This window comes from Phoca vitulina, unplaced genomic scaffold, assembly GCF_004348235.1.
Source record: "Phoca vitulina isolate PV1807 unplaced genomic scaffold, GSC_HSeal_1.0 scaffold9, whole genome shotgun sequence".
Lineage (NCBI taxonomy): Eukaryota > Metazoa > Chordata > Mammalia > Carnivora > Phocidae > Phoca > Phoca vitulina.
Genome location: NW_022589712.1, coordinates 43,131,855 through 43,151,500, shown reverse-complemented (window position 1 = coordinate 43,151,500; position 19,646 = coordinate 43,131,855). Strand labels below are relative to the sequence as shown.

The 19,646-nt window shown below is 39.7% G+C and overlaps 1 protein-coding gene across 1 annotated transcript in view; it reads right to left on the bottom strand.

Moving 5' to 3' along the window:
• Nucleotides 1-16,890, bottom strand: part of MCM9 (minichromosome maintenance 9 homologous recombination repair factor) — an 89,625-nt gene extending 72,735 nt beyond the window's left edge. The window contains exons 1-5 of the mRNA XM_032407988.1: nucleotides 16,820-16,890; nucleotides 14,216-14,526; nucleotides 10,240-10,556; nucleotides 9,026-9,107; nucleotides 3,730-3,930 (exon numbers count right to left, since the gene is read on the bottom strand). Of these exons, the coding sequence (XP_032263879.1) occupies nucleotides 3,730-3,930; nucleotides 9,026-9,107; nucleotides 10,240-10,556; nucleotides 14,216-14,519 (904 nt within the window). The 5' untranslated portion in view covers nucleotides 14,520-14,526; nucleotides 16,820-16,890. The remainder of the gene's footprint in view (nucleotides 1-3,729; nucleotides 3,931-9,025; nucleotides 9,108-10,239; nucleotides 10,557-14,215; nucleotides 14,527-16,819) is intronic.
• Nucleotides 16,891-19,646: the final 2,756 nt, after the last annotated feature.

Here is a 19,646-nt window from a genome sequence, read left to right as displayed (position 1 = left end):
ATGTTACCAGGGTATCAGAGTATTAAAAAAATCAATATAAACTATAATTCTAGCAATCCAAGCTGGAAGTCTTGGATTCTCCTGATGTGTTTGTTGTTTTTTAAGATTTTATTTATTTATTTTAGAGCATGAGCAGGAGGGGTAGAGGGAGAGAGAGAGAGAATCTCAAGCAGACTCTGTGCTGAGCATGGAGCCCAACTTGGGGCTTGATCCCAGGACCCTGAGATCATGACCTGAACCGAAATGAAGAGTCAAGAGGCTTAGCCTGATCACGTGCCTTTTTTTTTTTTTAAAGATTTTTTTATTTATTTGACAGGGTTGGGGGTGGCACAAGCAGAGGGAGCAGCAGGCAGAGGGAGAAGCAGGCTCCGTGCTGAGCAGGGAGCTGGATGCAGGGCTCGATCCCAGGACCCCAGGACCAGGGGATCATGACCTGAGCCGAAGGCAGACGCTTAACCAACTGAGCCACCCAGGTGCCCCAATCATGTGGTTTAAATAAGAGAATATCACTGTCTTGAGTTTCTGTTTTCAGAAATGTCAAAACACCAAATCTGAGAATCTGCCTATGCCACATATAAATAAAGTAGGTATTTCATTCGATCACTGGCCTAATTAACCAGCAGGGGCTCTTAGAACCTATGACATCCTAACAAGCCTGTCCTGAGCTTGTCCTAACTTATGTGGAATTCACTACTGTGATGGTACTCTATCTACATGCTGGCAACTGTTGCGTGTTTCAGGACTTCATGTTTGTGCTCATGTTTCAGAGGTAGTTCTTTTGAAGAGGAAAATAATCTTGTAAATATTTAGCTGATTATTCCAGTTCCAGAAGCTTTTCTGACAAAGCATTAAGGGAAAGGAAAGGGGCTTCCTCCAGAATTTATGGCCTTATACACAAAGGCTACTTTTTGTAATGAATCAGAATTGATCCAATGGCTATGTGGGGTGATACGACCTGGGATGGCAGAAATGGTGAAGAAAGAAAACCTTTTAGTAAAATGGGAATTAGAAAAAAGAATTAGTAAATCCTAGAAGGCAGTTCATTAAGTGCCAGAGAGAATCTCTTCCTTTCCTGAGGGAGAAAGCCCAGAGAAAAAAAGATGAAGACGGTTTGGGATCTAAGCAAATAAGACACTACAGCAGGTAGGTAAGTTCTAACCAGACTTATACATACAAAGAAGGAAGGACTAGCCCCAACAGGCAGGTTTGGATGTAGACAAACTGGCCCGGGAGACTTCCATGCGGCTGTGCTGAATAAAGGTGGACTCATGCCTGATGTGCTTACAGGAAACAATCCCAGTGGTAAAGAGCGCAGGCTCCGGGGCCAGAGGCCTGGATTCACATTCCAGTGCTATTACTTACTACCCGTCTGACCTTGGGCAAGTTTCTTAACCTCTCTGCCTCTATTTTCTTATCTGTAAAATGGAAAGATAATGGTATCTTGTAGAACTATTGAGGATCAAAGGAGTTAATAAGTGTATAGCACATAGAACAAATAATACCTGACACACTTAACTGTTAAGCTATTATACTACCTGTATTACTTGTGCTTATTTCTGATCTCAAGATTTCCTCACAATGTAGTTAACACAAAAGATACAAAGCCAGGTCTGAAGTACAAGAGAAAAATAAAGGGGAAGAACCATTCCCTTAAATTTGTTGTCTAAAGTTCCTTGAATCATGACAATAGATGCTCCTATGGCTAGATCATGGAAGAGAATGCATTAGAGTGAATACTCCCCCAACCCTATCTCCCTCCCAAATTTCTGATTCTAGACCATGTTAATAGTGTGTCTATGGCCTATTAGCCTACTCTTGTGGCATGGCCCTCAGTTACCCCAATGAAGAGGACTTCCTAGATCTAAGATAACAGTCATCCCAGAATGGGTTCAGATGGCCCAAAAGACCCCAATCCCTACATCTGGGGTTTCTATGCAGCATCTAAGCACCAGGGTCAGAGGATCCCAGACATTACTATAGACTGGAATAAAGTCTTCAGCTTCTAGACAGTACCCACAGTATCAGATCTTAATGAAGCAGATCAACCTCCAAGAGCTGAGGAGGAAGTAATCTCTGGCTTTAGACTAGCAAAATGAAGACATCCTTCTGGATACAGCTCCCCACCTTCACCACCCCTTCCCTTATTTCCCCCAACTAGCACACATACACTTTGAATTGGTACAGTACAGTGTACTGGTACTGTGTACTTGGGAAACTAAAAGCAGAATCCATTCAGACTAAAAAGAAAAATGTTGCCTCATTTTCTTTTTCTTATGTTTCTTACAAGGTCATTATATTTACTTCTTTTTATCCAGTAAATGAGTTGTACACCCATAACCTTCTAATTAAAACAAAGTAGACTCTTTAATTGCCAGCATAAAGCACTTCTCATGGTCTGGTTAGGACACTGTATGATGCCCTTCCTTTACTGTTACAGGAAGAGCTGAGCTGTGGCACTGCAATTAATAAGAAATGACTGTGGTCCAAAGAAGAGTTAACAGATTTTTGTGAGGACCTGACCCTAAGAAACAATTTTAAATACAAAAATTCATTTAAAAATATATATGGTTCTTAAAGGGCTTGCTTAATAAAGCCACAATGTAGAGAACTTTAGTTCCTTCTGTACAGATTAAAGAATGATCAGGAACTACTACATATATGTGCTATATGCAGAAGGAAAAAAATAAAAATTCATCACACAAAATAAAAGCAAACTACCTATAGACAAACAAGAACCTTACTTTGTGAATTGGTATCTGTTCAGTTCAGTATTTTTTTTTTTTTTAAAGATTTTTGTTTATTTTAGAGAGAGAGAGAGAGACACCTCATAAGCGGGAGGGGCACAAGGAGAGGGAGAGAGAATCTCAAGCAGACTCCGTGCTGAGTGCAGAGCCCAATGCAGGACTTGATCTCATGACCTTAAGATCACGACCTGAGCCGAAACCAAGAGTTGGACACTTAAGCGACTGCGCCACCCAGGCACCCCACTTCAGTATTTAAGAATAAAGTGATCAATATGTATGAGACTTGAGATGAAGTTTATTAGAAATAGTCTATCACTGCCTTCAGTTTATTTTTCTCAGAAGATGCCTCCAAGGAAGAATGAAAACAGACATTTGAAGATTTAACTGGTGTTTTATACCTTCGGAATTTTTAAATAAAAAATACCCTATGAACCCAAAGGCTGTGATGTTTTAGTCTACATATCTTAGTGCCATAGTCAAAAGTTTTTGCTGTGATGACAAAGCTTATTTTTTGTATCTTTTTCTCATCATCTCTTTCATATTGACTGCATATTTAAAAATCTTTAGCTAAAATAGTGTGCAGTTGTCTTTATTATCTAAGGTACATCAGAGAAGAAATAAGGCTTTCATAGGATGATGTTTCATAGTAGGATGCGTTTTGTCTATTTAAGGAGGAATTGTATATTTGATTGGTAAAGAAGGGAGAGAACTGGCAGTACAAGAGATGTCTAAAATAATAGAAATGGAAAATTTCTTGTAATCCAGCCTTGATTTTCCACAAAGATCTCTAAATAGAAAAGACTATATCAGAAAAGGGCTCTTCAAAAGGAAGCTGCGGCTGGAAGTACTGATGGATGCTACCACTTTTTGAATTCAGCCACTGAGTTTTGCAGCAGGTAAGGCTCCTCCTAATGACAGACCTCATATTTAACTACTTAATGAAATGCCATTAATAAGTATCAGCTTTATACCCTTAATCACAAACCTGCAAAGGGATCACTCTTATAGGACTCCCAAAAATCTTCAAATTCCTTTTGGACCTCCTCATCCATGATGATCCCTGCAGACTGCTCATTATTTACTTGGACATAATTGGCTTTCAGGACTATCTCCACTTCACAGCGCACATCTTGCTGAAAAGGCTTCCACCGTTGCATTACAACTCCGTAAATAGTGAGGTCATCACCTAGGAGAGAGCACACCGCTTGCTGGGCACAGACTTGCATGACACAGATCCAGAAACAAGAAACCACTCTCCCACCAGGTTTAGAATGGTAAACACTCATCCAGAAAACAATCTGGAGGCAAAGGAACGCCACAGGTTTCCTACTTTTCCCTTCTTCTGGCTCTTTGTTTGTTTTACAAGCGCTTGTATCTTTAGCTAAAAGCTAAAGTCAGCGTTTTTATTTTTCTTTATCTGCCACATGATGATCACACCAAATTATTACCCTTCACTGGAAAAATAGCTTACCAGGTGATTTATTCATTGTTATTATATGGGGTGAAATGTTCATCCTCTCATAATTCCTAACCATACAGGTCTCATTTAAAGAACAGGTGGGAACCACAGCTGGAAGGTTAAGCTATAATCAATTTGGTGTCAGGAAAGGAGACGATCTTGTGATAACTGACATTAGTTTTAGTTTCCTTATATATTAATTTTTATGTATCACCTTTATTGCTATTTTACTTACTGCCTTAAAAAAACAGATGAATGAACTAAGAAATAAGTAAATACTGTTTTACTTCAAAGCCCTTTTCCATAAACTATGAAAGCACAAGATAAATCCTGCCTGTTCCTTCTTGGTTGGTTCCTTCCCACCTGAAGAAACTCTCCTATTCCTGGTGATCAGAGTATTAAACTTTTACAGGTTTTCCTAAGAGGCCTTGGGTCACTCATGGGCACATTCTCCAAACACTGACATCTGTGCAATTCATGCATCAATTAACAGGTATATATGAATGAATGGTTGGCATCCAGTATTTTGGTATGAGAGAAAAGGGGGACAGAAGAAGAAAAGATGAGCCTAGTCCTCAAAATCTTATTGAATATAAGATGTTGGACATACCCCAAATCCAATCTGGTATTTATAATTTGTGCAACAAATAGTGTCTCTGAACTAACTGGCAAGTCTTCATTTCCAAGCCTGTGTCAAATATATGGTATTTGCTGATGCAAAAGCCTTTAACTCTCTAAATTTCAATGCGTAATGTGTAATCTGCAGAGCTTTTGATTTTCTGAAGAAAGTGTTCTGTAAATGCTAAACGAATGGAACTGGTGATAGCAATTACATGATAGCATATTTCTAGCCAAAGGCAACTTCATAATAAATGGTGACAAACACATTCAATAGGTGCTTTGCATGTGTTTTCAAGATCTTTTGAAGCCACTGCTTGGATGGTTTTCAAACAGAATCAAGAATAATGATCATTTACTATATTGTCTGCCCCCAGTTTTTAGATGAAAATAACTGGGGTAACTATATGAGCACTTGGAACAGTCCTTTACTTTCATTTTAATGGATCATACTTAGGTTGTTTCTAAATTGGTTGAATAAGAAACTTAACTTTTAGATACAGCACCCACAAATAATCGGACTTCAATAAGCAGTGAAAATGTGGAAAATGTAGTGTCCTGAAGAATGGCCAAAAGCCTGATTTTGTCAGATTTGGGTTCAAATCCCAGCTCCACCACTCACTGGTTATGTTCTTGGGCAAATTACCTAACTTTGCTGAACCTACGTTTTGACCTACAAAATGGGAATAGTTATATTTATGTCACAGGACCACAGTGAAAATTAACTCAGAAAATGTTTATAAATTACTTCATACAATATCTAGAATATAATATGTGCTCAACAGCTAAGTATCAGCTATTATACTAAGCCTTGTTATTACACTTAAACTTTCCTGTAGTAAAAGTTATAAACAATGTTATTTGCAGGGAACTACAATTCCTACTTTTATATAATCCTCTCTCTTTGTGCCGCTCTGTCTTCTGCAGCCTATTTACCACTGCAGCCACCCCCAGGCGGACCCATCTCTGATCTCCTGCTGCAATGGCAGTTATCAGGACACAACCTCCAACTTTATTACTCTCCATGTGTCAGATTGGGGTTCCCAACCAGACTGTAAATTCCTGAAGGTCAAGGATTATGCCATTTATCTTTTGATTCCCGCAGAGGTTTGTAGCTATGGATAAATGAAAAAAACGCTGTTGACGGACTGTTTCCATCCATTATTATTAGTGACATGTAAAAGAAAAATAGCTTTAGATTTTTTTCAGTGCAGAAAGAATTCAGTTTAGATGGACTGCATGAAAACATCTTATTTTCTATCAAAGGTTCATGGTTTGGTGTTCAGGCTAAGCTTTCATGTTCAGGCTAAGCTTACATAAGCACTACTTTGCTAATCCAGATATTACAGGTTTTGGTTAAAATATAGAGTCCTGTATGAAAAAAGTACTTTGACACAGCCTGGTCCATTTATCAGGCAATCCATGATCAAAGTTGTTATTTCCATGGAGTACTCTTTAGACAACTATAAACTGTTAATATATTTGACATAAATTTCAAACTATAGGTTGGTGATTCTTGGGTGGATGGGGGCAGTTTCTTGACAAATTACTCTTGACTCTAGATACTGAACTCTTATTTCCATAGTTGTTTGCCTCATTGTTTTAATGAAATGGCAGCTCAGGAAATATTTTATAAATGAGGCATTTGGAGAAATCTATGATTAAAAAAGGAGAGAAACAATGGAATTTGGAGAAATGAAGCACTTTTGATCTGTCTGGTAGGGGAGAACAGGGATGTAGAATAAGAGGTCAGATATACCTGTTTCTGCCAGGGGACACATTTGTGCTATGAGTTTTCTATACAGACTAAGGGTGAGTGAGATTAAGGTTTGAGTGAGAACAGGAAATACTTAAAGTAGGGAATGTTGAGGTGAATTAAGAAACAACTGTTGACACCCAGCTGAAGTTTACCAACCATTTCCATTTTCTGACCCACCTTCAATGTAACTTATATGTTAAAAAGCAAATGGAAATTCCTAGGCAAACAGTAAAAGCAACAGTTTTAAAGTTATTTGGAATAAGAAGAGGAAAGAGAAAGAATAAGCTCTCATACCTTCTCCACAGACAAAGGTCTGGTCAAGGCCTGGGAATGTGTATAGGGAGCAGAAGATGCCGGCTTTAGGGGCAGGATGCCATCTGCCTTTACTAGGGCTGGAAACAGTAGCCTCAGAGACGCTGACAAAAGTTTCGCAGTTTTTAGGATAACTTTTTTAGGGACTGAAATTCTGTAAATCCAAAAGACTTTTTAAACTCCATTCTAGTCTTTAGTACCTGTCAGTTCTGATAAAAGTTTCTGATGAAAACTTTGAGATTAAGAGTGCCTGGGTGGCTCAGTCGTTAAGCATCTGCCTTCGGCTCAGGTCATGACCCCGGGGTCCTGGGATCAAGCCCCACAACGGGATCCCTGCTCGGCGGGAGGCCTGCTTCTCCCTCTCCCACTCCCCCTGCTTGTGTTCGCTCTCTCGCTGGGTCTCTGTCAAATAAATAAATAAAATCTTAAAAAAAAAAACAACTTTCAGATTATCCTTTCGAAGGCAGTCCACTTGGTGTCTGAGATCTTTACCTTTAGCTGACCAGTGCCATGTCAATTTTACAGCCCTAGCTTCTACCAACAACTGAAAAAAGCTCCCTTTATTCTCTTATTCTTTCTTTTTGCATTACATATGTAAAATAATACCACCACGTTTTAAAAACATACCAAATTTTATTAAGAATATCTCATGATATTTAAATGTGGTTACTGCAGAAGAGAGAATAGCATTTATTCTCTTGAGCAACACTACTGATTTATAAAACCTCCTAACATCTTAATTTTTCCAATAAAACTCTTCCCTACCATATTCTTTATAAAAACAATAATTTTAAAATTCAATGTAGAACACTTCCATTCTATACATGAGGGCCAATATTAATCCTTGCCCTTCCACAAATACTTTTTTTTTTTTAAGATTTCATTTATTTATTTTAGAGAAAGAGAGAGCACAAGCAGAGTGGGTAGGGTGAGGGAGATAATCTTCAGCAGACTCTGCCCTGAGCACAGAACCTAATGCGGGGCTCAATCTCACGACCCTGAGATCATGACCTGAGCTGAAACCAAGAGTCAGATGCTCAACCAACTGAGCCACCCAGGTGTCCCTTTCCACAAACACTTTAAAGTTTGATTCTCCCCAGCCTCCCCAGCGAGAATAGGAGGGGCAGGATGAGTTGAGATAGGGCAAAAGAGAGCTTATGAGTGGTCTGATTAGCCTCAAGATCAAAATATAACCAAGATGACATTGCAACAACCCCTTCTGGAGCCCTCAGATTTCCAGAACAGCTCAGAGGCTCAGAGTCTTTGATTTGCCGAACATTGTAGATCATCCAGACCAACTGCCATCATGAGACCTAAGTCACTAACAAGATGCTGTACACCCTATGCTTGATTGTCTCTGAGAAAAGAAACTCACCATCATCTGAGTCCCAGGGTGAACACCTTATATTATTAGATATTGAGTCAAATATCTACCTTCCTAGAGCTTCAGCCTACTGAAACCCAATAGTATCTTCTGGAACTATAATTCCATTTCTGTATGACAACCTTCCAATTAATGAAAAGTTGGCTATCATGTCCTTCCTGAGGCTTCTCTATGCTAAACACCCATAGTTCTTTTCAGTATGGTTTTGAGTTCCTTCCCAATTCGAGCAATTGGCCAATAGAAACATTGAGATCCCTCAGAGGACAAAATCAATGTGACTCCAGCACAGAGGAGAGAGGAACAATCACCTCCTTTCTTCTGGATAGCAATAAGAGTACAGTAGCATCTGACAGTCATACTGTCTGATGCATTTTATTCAACTGAATGCTAAATCTGCTACAATTTTTAAAGTTGCTGCTGTTAAGCAAGGATATACTGAAGAGACAACTGGACGAAAAAGTCAGTGGATCTGGGTTTATGTTCTAGTTCTGCCACTTAACTCTCCATGTGACCTTGGGCAAGTTGGGTTCTTCATTTATAAAACAAGTGGCTGGACTGGACTGCTAAGCTATAGCCCAGCTTCTTTCCTGTTATGTATCACCTCCCACCTCCATGCCAGTTTCTATTCTCAAGGTGAACAATTAAGCCTTCGCACTCACTTCCCAGTGTTCTTGGGAAAATAAAAAGTGGCTTTTTCCTAATCAGTACTTTAGGACATCTTATATAAGCTAGCAAAAGTTATTTCTCACCAGATTTGCAACTGTCTACTAAGTCGTCTTCCAGGATAACCTTCATAGATCGTGGAATACTTCCAACAGATAGCCTTTGCACCTAGCAAGGAAAAGCAGACACATACTGAGTATGCTTAAATACATTCTAAGTATTCAGAAGCCTAGCAGTTCTTGAAATTACTGTTTCTATTTCCCTGGTATTATCATACAATTTAATTATGATGGGGATTTATAGAATTTTCTTGAAAATTGTGCCTACTACCCATTTATAAACTCACTAAAACCAGAGTAAAATAAAAACACCATTATGGAAAATAGCTCCAAATATAATCTACCCTGTGGATGGTCAAAAGAAACATACACTCCAATTATTAAACACAGTAACAAAGTTACTTACCTAGTTCTTTCCTGATCTCTAGTCCTAAGACCTGGGACAAATCACTGTTCCTTTGATTATTCCTTAGTGACAGAACCCTGGTTTTATTCCACGTGGACATGTACCCAGTAAAAAGACTGTATTTCCCAGCTCCCCTGCACCTGGGCATGGTCATATGACTAAGCTCTGGCCAATGAAATACGAGTAGATATGCTGCGAGAGACTTCAGGAAGACTGACTCGAATGGAGAGTTGGGGTTAGACGGCTGATGCTGTTGTCTGTCCCTCCCTTTCCCTCCTCCCTGACTAGCATACACCAGTGACAGAGTTGTAACTACCATCCTGGACTAAGAATAGAGGCCATGTGTTAAGAATGGTATAGAAACACAGGAGTTTGAGTCCTCAACACTGAATATGCCTTTGTGTTTCAGTGGCAAGTAAAGGAAAACCTGGCACACTCTGACATGTTAAAGAGTGTCTATGTATGCCTTATTGGACACAGAAAATAAAATCGGGCCTAACCGCCAAATCCTGACCACTCCAATGTTTAACAATCACTTAAACCCATTTAATTTTCTCCCATCCCTTAAATACAGCTTGTTTGAACTTCTTAAATATTCACTTAATTTTAACATAATTATTAAGTCATTCCACAACCCTTATGCCAATGCTCTCTATACAGAGATGATTACTGCATGTCTCTAAAGACTGTATTCTGATATATGTGCAACTATAATGTGTGATGACACAAGTTCCATTTGTAGTCCTGTATGTGTTCCCGAGTCCTGGTAATTTGCCCACAGCTGAAAAAAACCTTCTTCAGAGTTGTTATTTTTCTCATTTCTTTGATCATTTACCTGTTCCTGAATTTTGATTTCCTGGTAATCTCTACACCTAGTTGGAGATGAAGACAAGCCTGAGAGGCAAGTGAATTTTGAAGAATCACAGCTCTCCAAGCTGGGACAGGAGGATGGACGGTAGAAGGTATAATACTGCTCAAAGTCAGCCTTGACCACAAATACATGTTTGCATTTGTTACACATGTAATCTCGCTCAAACTCCAGGATCTTCGCCAGGCTTGTTCGAATTACTGTCCCAGTGACAGATAAAAAGTGTCCCACATCCTTGGTTTTAGGGATGTGCTCCCTCACCAGCTCAGGACAAACAGGTAAACCTGATGGAGAGAAACAACAAAAACCACATCAACTTATATCTTGGGATTTGACTCCATGGAATATATTCTTCTCATATTTCCTAGGGAAGAAGGTATTTGAGTTTGCCTAAAATTTGAGTTTCACTTAAGAAAAAAAATCAGATGGGGCGCCTGGGTGGCTCAGTTGGTTAAGCGACTGCCTTAGGCTCAGGTCATGATCCTGGAGTCCCGGGATCGAGTCCCGCATCGGGCTCCCTGCTCAGCAGGGAGTCTGCTTCTCCCTCTGACCCTCCCCCCTCTCATGTGCTCTCTCTCTCTCTCTCTCAAAAAAAAAATAAAATCTTTAAAAAAAAAAAAAAAAAAAAAAAATCAGATCAACTCAATATAGAAAATAGACAAGGATTATTTTAAATAACAATGATCAGTGTACTCCTTCTAAAAGTATATATCCAAGGGCGCCTGGGTGGCTCAGTCGGTTAAGCATCTGCCTTCAGCTCATGTCATGATCCCAGGGTCCTGGAATCGAGCCCTGCCATCAGGCTCTCTGCTCAGCGGGGAGTCTGCTTCTCCCTCTCCCTCTGTGCTCTCTAACAAATAAAATCGTTAAAAAAAATAAAAGTATATATCCAGATGACATAAAATAACCAGGATTAAAAAAAAGGATTGATTTTCATAAGAGGGCTAGCACAGTAGACTCTAAATACAGTATGTAATTGTAACCTCATTCAACAAAAAACATACTGCCACAGGCAATACATAAAATCAACTGATGACTGAGTAAACCACAAAGCTGAGTGATAAAGGGAGGGTAGCATAATGACCAGAGCCCCACCGTGCTAGAAGGCTATTGCTTTTTTTAGTTAGGTTCAGAATTTATTAATACATAAATCTGACTGTTTCCAAGCCTTGAATTACCTAGAGGTTCACCCACAGTGGCACCATTTTATCCCTTAAAAAACTTGTGTTTTTCACCATTAATAAACAGGCAACTTTTTAAAAGGTACAAAATGCCAAAGAAAAATTTTTTTTTTAAGATTTTATTTATTTATTTGACAGAGAGAGAGAGAGAGACTGTGCGCACAAGCAGGGGGAGTGGCAGGCAGAGGGAGAGGGAGAAGCAGGCTCCCTGCTGAGCAGAGAGCCCCAATGCGGGCTCAATCCCAGGATCCTGGGATCATGATCTAAGCTAAAGGCAGACTCTTAACTGACTGAGCCACTCAGGCGCCCCTGTGATTTTTAAATAAGCTTAAAATATAAAGATAAAGGCAACATAATGTTAAGCAAAACTGACCATATACAATCAAAATCTTAATACTAAAAAAGATGCTAAGAGACAGTGTTTTGATAGAAATGTCAATTTATTTTCATCTTTCTGTCTTACTATACATGTTACTAAGTATGTTCTTCAACTATACTAGTGAAGGGGTGGTGGTGGTGGTGTGTGGTGTACATCAGGCACTAAGCCACGATTAGTGCTGAACACAAAAACCTTTATCATTCCCTGATTCATTCAATGATCAAGAACAAAAAGAAATTTTGGAAATAGATTCTGAGCTGTCCATATCTATGTCTATGCTAGAGATATGTCCACATCAATTACTTCAGGCCCCTGGTTTTCAGCATGTAATTCCTGGAAGAGCAGCATCAGCATCACCTAGGATCTGTTAGAAATGCAAATTCTTGGGCCTCATGCCAGTCCTCAATTAGAAACTCTGTGGGTGGGGCCTAACAATCAGTGTTTTAACAAGACCTACAGTTGATTCTGATCGACATTCATGTTTGAGAACCACTAGTTTAAGTAACACATGAATGCTATTTTTTCCTTCTCATTTAGTTTGATGCTATCTGTGTATTAGAACACCTTTCATCAAAACCACTGGAAATAGCAAGTAAACTTTAGGTTAATAAAAATCCCAGAAGACAAAGAGCAACGTATATCCTGGAAAGATAAACCAGAAAATGTCTTAGGTTCCTAAGAAGACTGAAACACAGAGGCAACCTGTTTTTATAATTGAATGCCTTGCCTGGAATCCAAGATGAAGCTGCAATACACCTAAAACCAGACTATTTCCATCCCCACCTTACCTTCTCTTCTTGTAATCTCCAGTGAATCTGCTAGAATTCATTCCCTGTTCTGTGGGCTAATATATCTTGCACCTACCTTGAGTGAGGCATGCATCACATAACATAAAAGCTGCCACTAAGCTCCATAAACAATTATGTTTAACATGCACATAGGCATGTATCCTTGAGCATACGTACACCATTTGGTAAATATTTGACTATATAGCTATATCCCCTACAGCTATGAGCTTATTTAGATGAGGGACTATACCATATTATTTTGGTTTCTCAAGAGACTAGCAAATGCCTACACTTAATGCATTTGTAGAATAAATGCACCATGGTAGTAACATAATTTGCAATTTTTTTTTTTCAGAGAATTAGAAAAAAAAAATAGGCTAAATTTACCTGAAACCAATAGGGTCACCTAGGCAGACAAAATTTTGGTATTTAAACTAAGCATGGAAAAATATCTAAATATAAGGACAGCCTAAAACCATTCCTAAATACCATTTCAGTAACATTAACTAAAGTCCCTTTTAACAATCTTTTTGCAACATTATTATAAGGAAACATTTGTTCTTGATCCTACCAAGAGATTATCTAGTGTCCTGATGCTTAAAGATTTGTAATATTCATAATTTTATTCTAGATAAAATACTATTTTTTCAATTAAATCAAATGTATGGTCTTTTGGCAGGGCGATCTTAATTTGTCTCCAAAGAGTTCTGCTATACTGACTCATCTTTTTGGAATCATAGCAAGCATTTTTGTTGATTATAAATCCCCACCTTTCTGAAATGTACTATAAAGTATTTATTTCTAAACAAAATGGTACATGTGTTCTCCAACTTAATCTGCAGTAATTCAAAGATACAGCTTTGCCACAAGCTGATTGCTCCACTGCAGCATCTTAAAAAAAAATTTTTTTTTGAAGATTTTATTTATTTGAGAGAGAGAGAGAGAGAAAGAGAACACAAGTGGGGGAGAGGGAGAAGCAGGCTCCCTGCTGAGCAAGGAGCCTGATGCAGGGCTTGATCCCAACACCCTGGAATCATGACCTGAGCCAAAGGCAGACGCTTAACCAACTGAGCCACCCAGGTGCCCTGCACCTTAAAAATTAAGATACTTAATCTCTCATTCATTCAACAAAAACTGAGTGCCTATTAGGTGGCCAGCATAATGCTAAATTTGAGATATAAAAATAATAAATTTCCTAAAATAGTTCTGAAGATCACAGGGTGGAAGGTACCACTTTTCTAATTCTTGGTATTATCAATTCTTTTGTTAGTAGTCACAAAAGCTCATTAAGGCTGCTTTGAATTATAATTTTATACACACATATCCATGTGTGTGTATGTGCACACTAATATACTGTTGTCTCCATACATTCTCCTTCCCTTCGGTTGGCATGGCTAGTACCCCAGCCTTCCAAATGTCCAGAGGAAACAGTATAAAATTATTATTCTGCTTTAAAAGTGACTATCAACTACACAATAAATATATTTTTAAGTATAAATATCAATTATTTCTTAGTGCTCTGAGTTCAGTATGTGTTAGAATTTTTCAAAATGTTCCTAGAGAATAAGTGGCAGTAAAATCCTTAAGTGATTCACCTGATATCCTGGCATGAAGATTCTGCTTCATAGAAGCACCCTCAGGTTGAGAAAGGGATTGGAGAATTGTCAAGGCTGATCTTCGCAGAGCGCTATCAAAAACTGTTAGTACTTCACTTGGAAATGCATTGAAATATTCCCCAATTTCCATGTTAGTCTCAAAAAGGGTCATGGCATTAACCACAACTGGGTAATGAGCATCTTCGTCACTTTCCTTCAAGATTAGAAGAATATCATTCTTATGGTATTCCGAAACATAGGATTCGAACACTTGACCAACCAGTGTAACTTGATCACTGTTCATCTTGAATCTAGGTGATTAAAGAAAAAGACCATATTATACCTTTGATATTGCGACTTAGACACAAGTTAACAAACAAACAAACAAAAAAACTGGTTGTAAATTGTTATGGGCCGCACTATCAACTCAAAATATTATCCAAATTAAAATCTTAGTAAGATCTGAATTACCTGTTATAGTCACTTAGTAAATGTATTTTTTAAGAAAGTGAAGCTAAACCAAAGCCCAAGAATTCTGTTTGTACTGATCAGTGAAATCCAAAATGGTCCAATGGCTTTCCCGTAGCTTTTCCCAAAACTTCCTCCTCATTAATCCTATGATACACTATGAAAAAGGCCCTTCCCTTTTCTTTAACCACATTCCATATGCACGTTTGCTCTCAGGTATAAAATCTTAAACAGCAGTCTTTTGGCTGAAGTTCTTTGCATGTGCTCCGGTTCGAGGTTTTATCCATACAAAGAACATACCCTCCTTTCTCTCTTTCACTCTCTCTCATTACACACACATATTCATGGGTTTTCTGCTACATAAATGGAACATACATGGATAGCCAGTTCTGACTTGAATAGTTAACAGATTTGCTTCAGAAATTTACATTTTGAGATGAATTTGCCTCTCATTTTCTCTTTCTAACCTAGGAAACCTATTGGCTTCCGCAAAAACAGCTGGCAATAGTGTAAAGAAACTAGATAATTAAGCTGAGGAAAGGAAAATTGGTCTTTAAATGATAAATAACTAGGATTGAAAATAAATATACTATATTACATTACTTCACCTATCTTATTCCCCTGGTAATATATATTTTTTTAATTTGTATCTACAGATTAAAAGAGCCTACCCCCATTCTATTTTCATGTATACAGACAGATATCTATCATACTCATTCACTATGTTGGGAAATAAAAAGCACAATAAAAGATCCTCAATGCCTCGGAGAACCAAGGGACAGATCAAAATGAAACAGTGCCCTAATAGCGGTAAAAATGCAATAAGAATGGGAGTACAAAGGAGAAAAGGATTAAATTTAAATGGAGTGACAATCCTAGACATGGCAATGGGCAGTTCCAAATAAACTGTCGAAATCGATCATCTAAGAAACCCTTATTTGGTTTGGTAACAGAGAACTGGAGGACAAATGTGCTTTAATTTGACATTTCATTCACCCACAATTTATTGTATTAGGTTCAACAAATAGATGATAAAAGATGACTTATGAAGTTCACATTTCAGCATCCTAACTATGCGTTACACAGGCTATTTATTAGCAATATTTTGCCTTTTCAGGGAACCTACTATTCTAGAAGGTGTGAAAGGAGTACAGGGAGTATGTGTCATAGGCCAAGAAGTCTCACAATTACAGGATACAAGTGTGAGACTGACAGATGGGTATGTGTATATCTAGGAGAATGAGTGAAAGCAAATTATGGCCATTATATTGATAAGTAATTTGTTTTGATTAGGTAATATAAATTCAGCCAAGTGTAAAGAGTTGCTACAAATGAATCTCTAAGATTCTATAAATACATATTATATTTGGAGCCACAAGTTTAGCAATCTAAAAGCTCCACATAGGGCAGAAAGGGGGTAGCTGCAGAATTCATGGTTCAAACTAAAGTCAGATTAAATTCTGTCTAGTCTTTTTTGAAATGGCATCTTTAAAAAAAAAAACAGCATCCCCTTTCAAAATCTGCGCAAAACTGTTCAACTGTTTCTAAGCAGTTTGTTACCCCTATAAACATGCCCACCCTTATTGTTCTACAACTTTCAAGTTCCCTTTCCTTTTACTTAGAGTGAAGTCAAAATACAACGATGTGCTACTTCATCCTTCGGACCACGTGAAGCGCCCACGAGAGCCAGGAGGGCTAATGAGGGGCGACTTCCAGCTGGACCACCCGGAATCCCCGCCCGCCCAGCGGCCACGCCACACCCACCGGGAGCCACGCCCCCTCGTCGGCCCCCGCGGCGCCGCGTCCTAAGACCCGCCCCTCTCGCCGGCTGCCCGCGTCTTCCAGGCACCTCCTCCCCGTCCGCCCGCTAGCTGCCCGCGGGCGCTCGGCAAACGAGGAGTCGGGGTGTACTCAGGGGGCTGCTTATCACACTTCCGTCTCTGGACGCATCCCCTGCCCTACGATACCTCAGCAAGACTCTGACACTACCCGGGCTCGGCAACCGGGCAGCTCGGTCGCCCGACCAACCCCGGAGTTGAATAGTTTGGGAACTAACCAGATGTGGGCGAGACTTAGGACGAACTGGGGGAGAAAGAAAAATAGTAACGGTGAAACGAGGCTGCGGCTGTCACTTACTGGCGGATACGCAGTGTCAGAAGTCATCGGGGACACGCTGCTCCCGAGGCCAAGGGGCGCGGAGAGCTCGGGCCTGGCTGCGGGGGCTCGAGGAGGCCGCTGGGGGCGGGGCGGGGCGCGTGCGCCGGCCGCTCGAGGCGTCGCTGGCCGCGGGGGCGCGCAGGCTCCGACGGATCCGCCTCGCGCCTGGGCGAAATAGGCGCTGCGCCGGCTCCTCGGCCGGGCCCGCGCACCCGACGGACGCCGAGCCGCGCACCGCCTCAACTTCGCCGTTCAGGTGGCTCTTCCGGGTGGAAAAGCGGGCGGGCGCGCGCCCCGCCTGGTGCCGCGGGACGCGAGAAGGTGGGGCGGGGCGGGGTGGGAGGGGCTAGGAGGGCCGGGGCAGGCCCCGAGGAGTTCCAGGGCGGGGCCAGGCTGAGCCTCCCGCCCCAGGTGGAAGCAGAAGAGCGGGGGTTGTGCGGTGGCTTAAGTGGCCCGTGTGTTTCGCGCTTTTGGTCTAAGAACTCTGGCAAGCACAAAATCGCGAAGATTTTCTGCTGTTTTCTTCTATACGTTTTAGGATGAAGGTACAGCGTTCCCATATAACCCTCCCCCTCATATACCATATTCCCCGCGCACCCACAACCTACACCATTGTCAACATCTTCTCACCAGATGGTGCGTTTGTTACAATCAGTGAGCATACATTGAAACATCGCCATCACCCAAAGTACATTGTTTACAGTGTTGTTGGCTCTTGGTGTTGTACATTCTATGGGTTTTAACAGATGTAGTATAACAACATGTATCCACTGTCGTTGTATATACAGAATAGTTTCACTGCTCTGAAAGTCTGTGCTCTCTTCATCCCTCCCTCCCACCTAATCTGTAGCAGCAACTAATCTTTTTACTGTTTCCATAGTTTTTCCTTTTCCAGGATGTCATATATAATTGACTTAAATAACACAGGTTTGAACTGTATGGGTCCACTTATACATGGGTTTTTTTACAGTACTGTAAATGTATTTTCTTTTCCTTATGATTTTTTTAAGATTTATTTAAGTAATCTCTATACCCCACATGGGGCTCGAACTCATGACCCTGAAGTCAAGCATGACACACTCTGCTGACTGAGCCAGCCAGGTGTCCCTCCTTATGATTTTTTAAATTACACTTTCTTTTCTCTAGCTCACTTTACTGTAATAATACAGTATATAATATGTATACAAAATATGTAGTAATTGTTTATGTTATCGGTAAGGCTTCTTGTCAACAGGCCATTAGTAGTTAACTTTTTGAAGGAGTCAAAAGTTACATGTGGATTTTTAATGTGTGAGGGGGTCAACCCCAACCCCTGTTGTTCAAGGGTCACCTGTAGTTGAAATCATACAGTATGTAGCTTTTTCAGGTTGTCTTCTTTCACTAGTAATATATATTTAAGTTTCCTCCATGTCTTTTCATGGCTTGATAGCTCATTTCTTTTTGGTGCTGAATAATAATCCATTATCTGGATATACCACATTTTATTTGTCCACTTACCTACTGAAGGATATCTTGGTTGCTTCCAAGTTTTACCAGTTATGAATAAAGCCAGTATATTTATCCATGTAGGGATATAATAACCTATGACAAATGGAACAAAATAGTCTTTTCAACAAATAGTGCTAGACCAATTGGACAACCATATATGTGCATATGCGTGTATGCATACACAATCTAGACATAAATCTTAACACCCTTCACAAAAATTAACTCAGAGTAGATCATAGACCTAAGTGTAAAACACAAAACTATAAACGCCCTAAAACATAGGAGAAAACCTAGATGACTTTGGGAATGGTGATAACTTTTCAAATACAACACCAAAAGCAAAATCCATGAAAGAAATAATTAATAAGCTGGATATAATTAAAACTAAAAATCTGTTCAGTGAGAGACCACTGAATGAATAACCACTACATGAATAAAGCCAGTATATTTATCCATCCAGGTTTTTGTGTGGGTATAAGTTTTCAGCTCCTTTGGGTAAATACCAAAGATCATAATTGCTTCTTGAATGAATTATATGGTAAGGGTATGTTTAGTTTTGTAAGGAAACCACCAAAATGTCTTCCAAAGAGATCATACAACTTTGCATTCCTGACAGCAATGAATGAGAGTTCTTGTTGCTCCATGTCCCCTCCAGCATTTGATGTTGTCAGTATTTTGGATTTTGGCCACTCTAATAGGTCTGTAGTGATACCTCATTGTTATGTTAATTTGCAGTTCCCTGACAACCTGTGATGGTGAACATCTTTTCATATGTTTACTTTTCATCTGTATATCTTCTTTGGTGAGGTGTCCAGATCTTTTATCTTTAAATCATGTTGTTTTCTTATTGTCTAGTTCTAAAAGTCCTTTATCAGAAATGTCTTGAGAATACTTCCAGTCTGTGCCTTATCTTCTCTCTCTTTTTTTTTTTAAAGATTTTATTTATTTATTTGACAGAGACACAACGAGAGAGGGAACACAAGCAGGGGGAGAGGGAGAGGGAGAAGCAGGCTTCCTGCTGAGCAGGGAGTCCGATGTGGGGCTCGATCCCAGGTCTCTGGGATCACGACCTGAGCCGAAGGCAGACGCTTAACGACTGAGCCACCCAGGCTTCCCATCTTCTTTCTTTTAACATTGTCTCTCACTGAACAGATTTTTAGTTTTAATTATATCCAGCTTATTAATTATTTCTTTCATGGGTTTTGCTTTTGGTGTTGTATTTGAAAAGTTATCACCATTCCCAAAGTCATCTAGGTTTTCTCCTATGTTTTAGGGCGTTTATAGTTTTGTGTTTTACACTTAGGTCTATGATCTACTC